General features: G+C 32.9%; 1 protein-coding gene across 1 annotated transcript in view; it reads right to left on the bottom strand.

The window, feature by feature from the left end:
• LOC136972759 (inositol 1,4,5-triphosphate receptor associated 2-like) overlaps nt 1-14,425 on the bottom strand; it is a 180,433-nt gene that overhangs the window by 150,288 nt on the left and 15,720 nt on the right. Inside the window, exons 2-5 of the mRNA XM_067267386.1 lie at nt 13,994-14,058; nt 9,021-9,185; nt 7,143-7,311; nt 3,562-3,696 (exon numbers count right to left, since the gene is read on the bottom strand). Coding sequence (XP_067123487.1) covers nt 3,562-3,696; nt 7,143-7,311; nt 9,021-9,185; nt 13,994-14,049 — 525 coding nt within the window. The 5' untranslated portion in view covers nt 14,050-14,058. The remainder of the gene's footprint in view (nt 1-3,561; nt 3,697-7,142; nt 7,312-9,020; nt 9,186-13,993; nt 14,059-14,425) is intronic.

Here is a 14,425-nt window from a genome sequence, read left to right as displayed (position 1 = left end):
TTTTATAACATTTAGACTTAAACTTTTTGGTTTAAAAAAGAAAAATGTCAAGTACAGTCAAACCTGTTTTTGTGCGGTGGATAGGAACCGCATAAAAGAAAACGCACTAAAAAAAATCGCACGAAACTTTACGAGTGGCTATAAAAAATAGTTTTCGCAACACAATTAAAAATATATTTTTTTATGCGGTGAATAAGGACCGCATAAAAAAGTCTCACATAACTAGTAATTGCTTTTTTAACTCCTTGGGCCTTTTTCTGCAATCCCTAATGGGGGGAAAAATCCTCTAAGAATTTTATTGTTTTATATTAATTAATTATTTCTACTTAAATACGAACCTAACATTAAAAAGTTAAAAATAATCATTAAAACATGATTTTATTTGATAAATATAGCTGCAGGAAGTGTTATTTCATTTAACGAGGCATGAAATTTCACACCTGCAGTCTAAAGCTGAAGGGGAGCTAACTTACCGCATATGTTCAAATATTACATAATATTTATGATTTTTATGCTATTAAAATAAGAGGGGACCGAAAAAATATATGAGAAAAAAATTTTACTGAATAAAAAATGAAAAAACTTGCTGATGTCATAGAAAACATCCAATAGTTTTAAAAAATTTTACAGGAGTCAATTATGTTCCAATTTGATTGAAATTTTCATATACGGCACAAAACAAATCGCACAAATAAAAAAATCGCACAAAACAAATTGCACAAAAAAAGACCGCACAAAAACAGGTTTGACTGTATAGTTAAAAAGTGCTCTTTCAAGTAAAAGTGCAACAATGTGCAAATTATCTAAAAATGTGAAATCATTTTTAGATAATATGCACATTGCACTGAAATAATGTTAATTAGCATTTTTCAAAATATAATTTGTGTTTTAATAATTACTACAATGATATAACTAACTTATATACAGGGTGTATCAAAATTTACCATCTATTACAAAAATAATTGGAATTTTGAACAGGTTTTAATTTGAGAAAAAGCTTTACTCAAAGTACGCTCCACATGGCGACCATCAATGGCTCTACATAGCTCAAAGCGATAGGAAACCTTTTCAGCATTTGTGGTGTTATCTTTTGAACTGCATCAGTAATAAGATTTCTAAGTTCAGCAACATCGCTAATCAGGGCCGGATTAAGCCTCTAGCGGGCCATAGACAAAATTTAAATTGGGGCCCCATTTAAATAAGTTGCTTTTAAACAAATCTTATATAATGTGACATTAGCGTAGCTAACATGGATGACACCCGGTGCGGATATCGTGGTGTCACCCTACGGTGTGACTTGGGTGGACGCCAAGTCACACCGTAGTGTCATCCTTTTTAATCTTTTATAAAACACTATTCAATTGTAATATCTTCGCACTCGAGCAACTTGAACGCTTTACCGAATATGCGATGTCGCGACGTATAAGTTTAGATTTAGAAAATAAATCATAACCATATATCAGGAATATTTCTAGATGGTGCGAGAGATCTCATAGCGTACATTACTTCTGACGCACGGGTTGCTGTCGACCTTTTTTTTTATTATTATTATTTTAAATAATGGCTAGTCGGGCGGAGCTTAGTAGGAATTCTTAAATACAGCCTTTTCTGTCCTATCGAATTTCTTAAATAATTTTAACTCGTTTTGAAACAGAGAAATCTTCTGCACTGAAGCCGGGCCCCTCCGAATTACGGGCCCTAGACATTTGTCTACTTTGCCTATTCGATAATCCGGCCCTGTCGCTAATTATCCTACTATTGTACACTTTAGACTTAATGAAACCCCAAGCATAAAAATCTGAAGGTGTTAAATTGGGGAAGCGTGCTGCCCATAATCGTGGTCTGCCACGACAAATCCAGCGATTCATATCTACAAGTGTGTCGGCAGCGATATTCCAGTCCTTATTACTAAAAGTAAAATAAAATATGTAAATCCTTTCTCATAATTCAAATTAGTTCTCGTAATAGATAGTGACTTTTGATACACCCTGTATTATAGATAAATTATGAGTTTTTAAAGTTTAGAAAATAAAATCAAATTTTTATTTTTCTTCAAATCTTTATTACTTATATTTCTACACAAATAAAAATTATATAAGAGGTAACGAATTAAATGGAAACTAATTTTAAAAATAAATGGCATTAGTTTACCTGGTGAACGACCACGGGATATATACTTTTGTCTCCGAGACGTTTCGTATAATTTTATCACGTTTATTTAATCTATTTTTAGAGCACAACTTACTTTAGTTGTTTACAAAACAACTTTAATTATTAACATTCGGAATATTAAAAAAAAAAAAAAAGAATTGGCTCGTCACTCATCGCGTTGGGTAAATGTTCATCATAAACAAATTCCAAAAATTATTAAATAGTATATTAAATGAACAAATAATAATAATGAAGATTAACTCTAAAAATCGAAAACGACATTTATTTTCTTCTGCCCGAATTTCATTTCCCAAGTAAGCATAGTATGTAGTTGCGACTAAATAAGCAGTTTGGAAAAGACATGTTGGCAGATATCCGTATGACCACTCTCATTATAGGTCTCTAGCTAAATGCAGCCAATGACGCCATCAATAGGGTGCAATTTCCCTAACCATTAGAACAGGGGTCCCCAACCCTATGCCCGCGGGCACCATGGCGCCCGCCAATCGTTTTACGTGTGCCCGCCGCTGTGCGACCACGATAAAAATAAAAATATTTCAGTTTTCAATAAAATGCTATGTAAAAGTTTTTTCGTTTTTAATGATTAACCACTCAAAAGTAGAAATGACATCCAACACAGATAAAAGAACAAAGCAAAATGCGACCGATCTCTTTTTCCTTTCGCGCCAAATCTTCACCAACCAAATTTCCCATACTTGAAATGAAATAAACCGGTCCGTTCTGAATATCATAAAATCAAAGTACAGATCACGACTTACAGATGAACACCTTGACGATTGCTTACGAGCAGGAATATCATCATACTCTCGTAATTACGAAGCAATGGCCAATGAAATGCAATGCCAAAAATCACATTTACTTTCAGATTTATATTTTTTATAAAGAATTTTTATACTTTGTAGATTTTGTATGCATTGTTTAGTAATTACTTGTTTTGTAAAAATTATTGTTAATAGTCTTGTGTATGTTTTATCACATTTTTGGAATTAAATGTTTTCTGTACATTATGTGTATGTATTATTAACTATGACCAAATATAAATTTACCTTGAAAGAATAAATGGTGCCCGCCGTCCGGCCGGTAGTCTAGAATGTGCTCTTCGGTACAAAAAGGTTGGGGACCCCTGCATTAGAAGATAGGGAATGCAGTGACCAGTCTATTTAATGACCCTGTTTCCACTGCGTTTTCACGGTCACTTAAATACTACAGGCTCAACTATAACGGCGAAAAAAGTATTTATTTTTCGCCACCAGAGTGCACCACGTTCATGACACAGGGCAGGGGAAAAAACTACAAATCAGTTAAGTTTATCCCAAAGATATTAATGAGTGTTTTTCTTATATTATAGTCTTATCATATTATATTGTAATTATTAAAATACAAAATTACCATTTTTATTTCTTCTTTCAATTTTAATTTGGAATCTTCAGCTTCTGAGAGAAATTTTTCTTGTTCAGCAATTATAAAAAGTAATCGTTCTTGTTCTTCCTTTAAATATTTAGCATATTCTTCCGCCTGTTGTAACTAATTTAAATAAATCAAATTTTAGAACATGTTATTTTTAACATATTATTTCACCAATAAGTAAAACTATACAATTTTTAAAAGCTAGATATCAACAATATATGCAGCCTACACAAAGTGAGAATTTATAAATACAGTATAGTTTTCCATTTCGAAATAGTTTAGAACAGCGTATATATAACTTCTCTGATTTATTTCGATTATATTTGGAACTACTTAATAGAGAAAAATGAAACAATAAAGTACTGTTTTATTGGTTTTTCCAATTATTTGGGCAAAATCTCTTAATAAAATAAGTAAAATTATGGAAATGTCGGTTACGATTTAAACAATGTCTAAACTCTATAAGATAGATGGTAATTGCGATTCAATAATGGTGACCATAGAATTGCTTTATTTCCTACTAAAACTCTATATCTGGGAAACGTAACAAATGAAAAACCTACGATTGTCATTATTATATTGAAATTATTGCTATCCTTAATTTGATCTAAATATTATGGTTAATGCTAACTTTATCTTTCGGTTAAAGCAGGTATCAATTTATTTTGAACTTTATCCGATTAAAGAGCGCTTTATCTAAGTCATAAGCAGAAAACGCTGATATTATCCAAAAACATAGGAGCAGAACAATGTTGTCAGGTCTGAAACTATCATCAGATTTCAACCAATTAGTGATGACAACGATTATTCATCTGGAAAATTTTAATGCTTATAATAAATGTCTTTAAAAAACACTTGTAAACTCTAGGGCAACTTTATACTAACAAATATAACCGGGGATAAATACAAAAACATGTGTCTTAAAAATTCCTTCGAACACACTCATAATCAGGTAAAAACGTAATCTCAAATATCAATAAAAAGTGGTATTAAAGTAATGTCGCAAAAAATGCAAAAACATTGAAAGCTTCACCAGGAATTTTCTCTTTTATAAATTATATTTATTACGATGATATTTAACGCCATTTAATATCTACGTACTATAGCCTACATGTCTCCAAATCAAAGTACTTTTTATTTGTAAAATAGGGCTGGCGGAAATGCAGTATTAACAACGTGGACATGGCGAGTAGAGAGGATATTTTTAGTATCTGTTTATTAATAACGTTAAAACACGTAAAGTACTTTTTATTGTTACTTTAAAGCTACGAATTTTTAGCTAGGTATGACGATAATTTGGTGAAATAACTGGCAACGTTTTATTCACATCATTTTTATGCAATATAGTAATAATAAATTCTAGTTAATTTAAAAAACAAAATTCCTTCTTTATTCATCTATCTTGCATCGGAAAGATTGCAGATTATCCAAATAAAATAAAACCTTACATTTTCTCTTTACTTTGTTCAAAATGGAGTGAATAACTATATAATTTTAAGTTTTGCTCTTGATTTATCCATCCGTTTTTGGATAATGCCAGCTTTATCTGCTTATAACTTGAATAAAGAGCACTTTATACAAATAAAGTTAAAAATTAATAAATTGTTACTTGCTTTAACCAAAATACTTGGATAAAATCAGCATTAACAGCATTAAGAATTACAACTCGTTTGATCATAATTTTTTTAATGTATTAAATGATTAAATGGCAATTCTGTTGTAATTGCATTTCTATTATTAAATTTATTTCTTTTTATTAAGTATAATAAAAGTAAATAAATACACTCCTCAAAAGTGAAATTGCAACACCACGAAGAAATACGCGTAGCTACATACACATTACGGGATCGGTAAAAGTGAGAGAGAAGCAAATATATGCAACAGACACCTGTTTATTCAGTAACGAATATGGCTCCCAAGGGCGGCTTTCAGGCCGCTATACAGCGAGGCATACTATGAATGAGGCGATTAATGGTATCTCTTGCCAAGCTGCGTCCACTGCGGCGCACAAGTTGTCTACGGTATGTGATGGTGGTCTCCCCTGGTGCATCTCACATCGGAAGAGATACGAGATACCATAAGTGTTCGAAGGGAGAGAGATCCGGCCAGGGAAGGATGTGAATTTCATTCAGGCTGGTGAGAGTTTTCCGTGCAATGTGCGGTCTGGCATTTTTTTGCTAAAACACGGTGTCGGGTGCGGCCTGTAACAATGGCCGAACCACGGGCTCACAATTCGTGTGATGTACTGGTCTTCTGTCAAGGTACGTGAAATGTGCACGAGGGCTGTCCGCTGATCGAACATGATGCCTCCCCAAACCATGGTGTTCAGTGTGGGACTGGTGTGACACTCGGCGAAAACTAGCATGTAGCGTTAACCGGGATACCGTCACATCCGTCCATGGCCGTCATTCCTCCACAGACAGAAGCGGAATACATCCGTAAACAATGCCCGATACCATTCAGTGGTCTAGTTGCGATGACGACGACACTACTCCAGGCGTGCAGCCTTGTGTCGAGCGGTAATGGCACTCCCGTTGCTGATTGCCGTGCATGCAGTCCGACTTCATGCAACCTGTTGCGAATGGTTTGGGTAGACATCGATGCACCCGTTGACGGCGACAGGCGGCTTCGGATGTCACGTGGCGAACGAGTCCCGACGGGCCGTTCAGTGAATCTGTCGTGCGCTGGTGTGATCCATTCCCTCTTCAGCGTGTTTGCAGGTGTTCCCGCGTCTATCGTGTCACAATCACTGGATGGTACTCACGTCGTGTCCAACAAGCGTGACAACCGCCCGCATCGACAAACCGAGGTCGCGCAGTTCTAGGATACTCTCTCGTTCCCCAGCCGTCAACTGATGGTATTCAGCTCCCTGTCGTCTCCGAGGAGTTTTCTACGGTTTTTCGGCTGCCGAGAACCGTCGCTGATAGTATTTATGGTCCGAGCCAGCTGCTGGTCTTTCTAACCCGAAAGTGGGTACCACATGACCAGATGCATACGCAAACTTAATCATTTGCATAACTTGTTACCTTTTCCAGTCCTGCAATTTGCATGTGGCTACGTGCATTTCTTCGTGGTGTTGCAATTTTACTTTGAGGAGTGTAAAACCTTTATTCACAAAATTATTCCAGATTTATTGAAATAGCTTTCAGAAAAGTTGAACAATTTGGAATTGAATCTAAAGTAGAATATTATTTTTAACTGCCTTTATCTTTTCAATTTAATTATATATTTTAGTTCAGTTAAACGGAAGCTTTAAAAATTATCAAAATAATCTCAAAATATGATTTTAGTGATCCGCAATGGGTGATATGGTTGAGATGAACAGATATCATCTCGATGAGCAACAAAAATTTAATTGATTTGATCTTTGAAAAAAGACTTTATAAAGTGTAAAAAACACCACGATGATACATTTATACATACAATATAAAAACTATTTTAAAAAGCTATCATTTCAGTGACCGTTTGTGTTGAAATTCAATAAGCTGGACATTTACCGAAAATGTAATTGTAAAACTTAAAATAAATAATTGTAAAATATAAAATAATATTTGAAAGATTACTTTTTTTTCAAATTTTTCCGATTCCATTTTAAAAAGTATTCGTTCTTTTTCACTTTCCGACAAATTTAATTTTAAATCTTTATTCTCTTCCTTTGTTACTTGAAGTAATTCCTTCATATCATCATAATCAGACTGAAGTTCCTTGATATTGAAATCGAGTAAATGTGCGCTGTAATTATAAATAATCTTAATCATCCATAATATTATACTGAGAACTTAGAAAATAATTATTAGTAAACTATCATTACGATATTTATGACAGGAACGCCATAACGCATTATGCAACTCAGGCATTGTCTAAGGGCGGCAAAAATCGAAAATTAATATATAGCCTATTATATATATGGCATGTTTTATTTTTATACTAACTTCAATTCTATATGAACGTTATACTTATCGGATACCAAATAAGTACAGGGTGATTCAAAAGTCACAGAAATTTTTAAAAATTAATAACTCACAACAAACTATTTACAGTAAGATGATGCAGTTTTCACAGAAATGCTTAGAAAAAAGCGGGATTTTTTTATGCGTAATAAAAATTTTAGTACCAAAATAGTTACAATTCTTACCATAGATGGCGCGGTAGCATTTGTAAATTTGTTAAAATAAGAATTAAAAAGTTATTAGTGTAACAAATTTACAAATGCTACTGCGCCATCTATGGTAAGAAATGTAACTATTTCGGTACTAAAATTTTTATTACGCATAAAAAAATCCCAATTCTTTCCAGTGCCGTAACTAGGGCGGTGCCAGCGGTGTCCAGGCACAGGGCGCAGACCCTTGGGGCGTAGAAATGACCTGGACCAAGTTTTATATCATAGTTTTGGAGCGTAGTTACAGAAGCTCGCACCGGGCGCATAAAAGACTAGTTACGACGCTGCTTCTTTCTAAGCATTTCTGTGAAAACCGCATCATCTTACTGTAAATAGTTTGTGAGTTATTAATTTTTTAAAATTTCTGTAACTTTTGAATCACCCTATACTTATTTACATTTATATCTATTTCTTCTCTTTTAAAGAATTGAAAAACAGATGCACACCATCCATAAGAATAAGTCGGATGATGCGATGACCCAACCTTACCATCCTTTGATACATTTCAATATAAGATATTATGATACAAGGATAAATATATTGTATATCCTTTTTCTTTATGTTCATAACATTATTATATTGAAATAAATTATTTGTTTTATTTGTGTAAAGATGTTTGAAACATTGTTTAATTTTGTTTGGGGGTGGCAAAATATTATTCTACTGAAGATGGCATGCACCCTTTCGGAGACCCTGTTGGTGGAGTATATCCTACACGACGTGGCCTATATAACGCTATGCCATGGTCAAGTCATGGCTACAGAACAAGCTATTATTTTTTACGTGTTGTTCGTTTATGTATCCGTGTTTAAGAATTTCCTGACTAACATTTGTTTAGTATGGCAACTTTCTGTAATGTGATGTATGTGGTGCTGTAAAGACTATTTCTAGAATTTTGTGTAGTGTATATGGTAGGACGACTGTGCAAAAAAGGAGTACAAGCACTGCAAGAGTTTTAGTTTTAGTGGCTAATTGCCACTAAAACTCTTTCGCAGTGCTCTCTCTCTCTTTCTCTCATATCTTATGAATAAAATTAACGGTTCTTCAGTTCATTTTTTAAATTAATACGTTCATAGTAATTTCATTTAAAATAGTGACGCGTAACCTAACTGCGTCACTATTTAAACAACTAATCTAGCGTCGTTTTTCTCTGCATCTGCTATATTTACAGATTGAAAATGCAAAACCAGAAGTGCTTAATTTACGTTATGTGCTTGTAATTTTAACGCTTCAAACACTATAATGTATAAATCAATAATTATATAAGATCATTTATACATACCTTTCGATCTTTCTTTTTAGTAATTCATTTTCTTTAGCTATTACATTTTGGATATCATCGGCATGACTAATTTGTAACGAAAGTCTTTCGTTTTCTTCTTGTAATTTTTTATTAAAATATTTCAGTTCCTCTATTTTTTCACAATAGTCAGAATTATCCTTACGTCTGTAATAAAATTTGTAATTTTATTCTAAGAAAAATAAATAATAGAAAATTAAGACATAAATATACGTGACAAGCTATATAGCTTGCCATCTATATTAACAAATAAACATGTTTATATTTATTTGTATAGTATATATACCACATGAATATATAAATAACATATAAATAAATATACTATATCTACTTGAAATAATTTTTGACTTACGCATTTATAACGAAAACACCGAAATTTTGATTTAGATATATTACGAACAAAATCCAATTCAATTTGTAACAATGTGCTAAAACCATAAAGTTGAAAACTTATAAAGTTAAATACAAAAATAAAAGTTATGGATTTTCAAGTGTCAAAGTAGTGTATTTCTTTAAATACTTTTTCAATTAGAATGGCTTGCAAATACAGTGGAACCTCGAATAACGAGTAAATCATTTTTTAATGACTCGCTTAATTAACGAGCAACGTTTCGCATAACGAGTGACCAGGAGAGAGGAAGTCCCAGATTGTGCGCATGCTCCATCATGCTATTATCTGTGATTTTTTTGTTTTCTGCAAATCGAATTTGTATTCCAGATTGGTTCATTCCGTGCTAGAAGAAAAGATGATGATGATGATTTACGCTCTTTAACAATGTATATTGTATAATTTTCTTTAGATAAACGTTATACTTAAAATACAGTCAAACCTGTTTTTGTGCGGTCTTTTTCTGTGCGATTTTTATTTGTGCCATTTGTTTTGTGCGATTTTTTTTGTGCGGTATATGAAAATTTCAATCAAATTGGAACATAATTGACTCCTGTAAAATTTTTAAAAACTCTATTGGTTGTTTTCTATGACATCAGCAGGTTTTTTCATTTTTTATTCAGTAAAATTTTTTTCTCATACGTTTATTTCGGTCCCCTCTTATTTTAATAGCATAAAAACCATAAATATTATGTTATATTTGAACAGATGCGGTAAGTTAGCTTCCCTCCAGCTTTAGACTGCAGGTGTGAAATTTCATGCCTTGTTAAATGAAATAACACTTCCTGCAGCTATATTTATCAAATAAAATCATTATTTAACGATTATTTTTAACTTTTTAATGTTAGATTGGTATTTAAGTGGAAATAATTAATTAATATAAAAATGAAAATTCTTAGAGGATTTTTTCCCCATTAGGTGTTGCAGAAAAAGGCCCAAGGAGTTAAAAAAGCAATTCCTAGTTATTTCGTACGGTTTCGAGTTATTTTCTACGTGAGACTTTTTTATGCGGTTCCTATTCACCGCATAAAAAAAATATATTTTTAATTGTGTTGCGAAAACTATTTTTTATAGCCACTCGTGAAGTTTCGCGCGATTTTTTTTATGCATTTTCTTTTATGCGGTCCCTATCCCCCGCATAAAAACAGGTTTGTACAGTATTTACTCGCGTATAAGACGATCTCGCATGTAGGACGAGATGTGACTTGAAAGATCAAAAGAAAGAAAATTCAATTTATTAAATCAATTCTAATTCATCTGGGATTAAACGAAATAAAATTATCATAAAATGCACATATGAAGGCAAACAACCATGTTTTCTTGACGCTATCACCTTTTTTCTACTCGGACTCGCTCTCCGAAGCTTCGTTTCAATTCCCCTCTTTTTCACTCTTACTCCACAAAGCATCGTCCTCTGATTCGTCGAGTGAATTTAAAATGCAGTATTTCCTGAATGACTGCTATTAGCTTTTAAAGAATGCTTTTCCACGCACCTGATACCCACGTAGAAAACCAAAAGATTATAATGCACGTGACAGGAAAAAGTTTATTTTTAATGATTCAGAATGTACAAATAATCATTAAAAATACCAATTTAACAAATATGATATAACTACATTTATAATCATTGCTAAGTGACCAGCTATTTTCGGATCATCTCTTTAAAAGTTACATTCATCTTGACCTCGATAGCACTCTGCTATAATGGCAGAATAAACTATACACAGTTCAAAAAAAATATTGCAAAAACGCAAAGAATCCTTCGCTCGTGTAAGACGACCTAGGTTTTTGAAGCAGTAAAAAATGAATAAAAACCTCGTCTTATACGCAAGTAAATACGGTATTTGAGTATTTTTTCGGAATGGAATGCATTACAGTATTTTACATTAATTTTTATGAAAAATCTTGTTTCACTTAACGAGTGCTTCGCATTACGAGCAAGGTTCTGGAACGAATTATGCTCGTTAAGCGAGGATCAACTGTAATTGAATTGTATAATATCAATGAAATGTAATTTATACAAATACAGTATTTTGAAAGAAAAATTCCAATCAATCTATTAATACAGACCGTTTTTATGTTTTACATTCATATAACGTTTCCGTTATTCCCAAAATATTCCTATTCCTTTCAGTGGTGAAATATTTTGTTTTATACGTCCAAATTCATTATGGAGTTTCATCTATACGTAGTTTCCTTTCTCAAAAAAATAACAAATATCGCGTTATTCTTTTAGAAAGGTACTCAAAATTTATAGAGTATATTCTTGATTCTATACCCATATTTAATCTAAGAATATGATGAGTGGTTATCATAAAATTGATTCCATAAAGTATATTTTCATACGTGGAAGATTAGTAGTATTGGTAAATGAAATGGAAGATTAGAAAGTTATAGGTAAATGAGTATGAAGCAATTATGTATAAAAAATGTACTCATTTGTAATAATACATAAAAACAACAAAATGCGTAAGTAACTAAAGAATGTTCTTTTAACAAACAAACAGGTTTTTTTCAGGAACTATTCCAAATGTGAAATTCTTGACGATTCTAACGGTTCTTAACGGATATTCTAAAATGTAAAAAAGAATACACTCATTCAGAGATTTTTGTAAAGCTCGTAAAGTTGGCTGTTACGTGTCTGTAGCAATTAAAACTTTGTGTCATTCGATTGTTCCGTAAAAATTTTTGTTTGAACTACAATAGTTTTTAATCTTCTGAAACCGTATTTCCTTAATTTCTTTGATTCACTAACACAAGGTGTGTTACCATTTCAACACTTGGCTGAAAGCCAAGTGTTACCATTTCACTTCACCAATTCACTAATTACACTTCACCAATTCAATAGCAAATAGTTGAATAGAATCAAATGCAATAGTTTTGTTAAAAAATCGAAAAGCATTTGGGGTGCTAAACTTCATGCTAGCCCTCCACAACTACGTAACCTACCCTTTCGAAAAAGGTGTCAACAGATTGTTTTACATTTGTATCGTATTGTTCCGTAAAATTTTTGTTTGTACTGTAATATTTTAGAAATTGATCTATATTTATCAGTTGCAAATTTGGATCCCAGGCAAAGCCGTCAAGAGCTCGTATGGGGCTCGGGGATAGTGGACACCTTTAGCCATTCATTTTTGGACAAATGAAATATATAGAATGTTTCTTTATTAATAAAAAGCAGTCTAAAAGATTTTATTTTCTGTTAGTATAGTGTTCATTTTATGTGGGGGTTTGGAATCACAACGGGCCCGAGGAAAATCTCCAATTCACTCCCAACGACTCTGATTACAGGTGCTTATACCAAGTAAAAAGAGATGGCAATCGATAATTATTCGTTTTGATTTATGCTGCTTTATATCTTTATTAAAATTAAGATTACTATTACTCACGAGTTCGCAAAACTTTTACACCAAATATACGATATAGTGGAACCTGATTAACTCGAATCGATCAGAGAAAATAAATTCTGAATTAGTATTAAAAAGTTTCGAGTTACAGAGGTTAAGCTAAAAATCAAAATTTTGTGCATTGGTTTTTCGGTGACTCAATAAATTATCTATACGATTTTTCCGCGGGTCTCATTACATAGAATCCGCCGTGTCAATCTAAACCTCTCGATGTTGTGCAGAAACTTGAAAATACTAAACCAAATGGTTAAATAAGCTACTGAGAAATGTTTTCCCGAATGGTTGATCCGATCACTCTTAAGAGTTTAGTAAAAATTTATTTTAATTGCGATATTTTGCGCCTAAAATTGATCTATTTCTTTAAATTTTTTTATAACAAGCATAGCATTCTTTACTATTGCTATATTTTTTAAATTTTTCCACACAGTTGGCAGTTGCAATATCAAAGTGACACACGCTGTCTGGAAGTCCATCAACCCCGCCAAAACCTGCACGATGTTTATTTTTAGTCGTACGTGGTCCCCGCGTTTTACAGAAAATTTCTGATTAGTTTATTCGATAGATTAACGTTAATTATTTTATTTCAGCTAAAATTCCGAAAAGTTAATGAAAATACTGTACCATACCGAATTCGAGTTAACCAGTTTGATTTAACATGTTACCTATGCTAGAAAATTGGGGATAGAAAATGACTTCGCGTAAACGCGATTTCCAGGTTATCTCCGTTCAAGTTATCCAGGTCCAACTGTATACTCAACAAAAGAAAAGTTAGGCAGCAGTCTAACTACCTAGTAATAAATGATTTTTTTTTTCAAAAAGTTTAGCGCTGTTCTCCGTAAATTAGTTCATTCTCTGACAATATGATACTTCATTATATGAGAACGGCCAAACTCAAAGTCATCAGTACATCAATAATGAAATGCATATCTGATACATTAGAAAGAGTGTCAAGCACGTTTTCAATCACATGACTTTTAGTCTCGAACTCAGCAAGATGAATAGACTAAATACATCCGATGCCGTGCTATGTTTCTTAGCGATCGATCGAACTCTAACAGTCGACCGGGAAAGAGATCGAAGCGAACTGAGTCCTTTATTAAAATCATATTTTGATCTAATGCCTAAAATCCTTAATGCCAAGATAAAAATCAATCACTTACTGAGGATTAAATTCTCCTCCGATTCCTTCGAAATCAGCGGAAATAACCTCCGACATGACGAGAGTCTGTAAAATAATAAAAATTCGAAATTAATTAATAATTAAGAAACATACCAAACTTAATGATGCAATTATATATAATCTCATTATATATATTAAAAGGACTTCTTTATCAAGACCATCGTGGTTCGTTCGACCAAGTCCACAATGGGACTGCCGGGTAATGATATGGTGCCCACATAATAGGGACGGATCATCTCCGAAAAATTACTAAGATTTTTTGACCCGTCCGGATTCTCTAGATCGGTAGGCTAACACCTTAACCGCTCGCCCATCTGATCGTTGCCATTTTTATATTCGAACCATTGGCTACTCAGGAAAAGCAATTTTCTGCAGTAAATTGTTTCAACCAGATTCGGGATGGCGAATCCTT

The sequence above is a fragment of the Centruroides vittatus genome, unplaced genomic scaffold (assembly GCF_030686945.1).
Source record: "Centruroides vittatus isolate TY-2023 unplaced genomic scaffold, ASM3068694v2 contig_301, whole genome shotgun sequence".
NCBI lineage: Eukaryota > Metazoa > Arthropoda > Arachnida > Scorpiones > Buthidae > Centruroides > Centruroides vittatus.
Note: the sequence above shows the minus strand (reverse complement) of the source record. Positions and strands in the feature narration are given on the sequence as shown.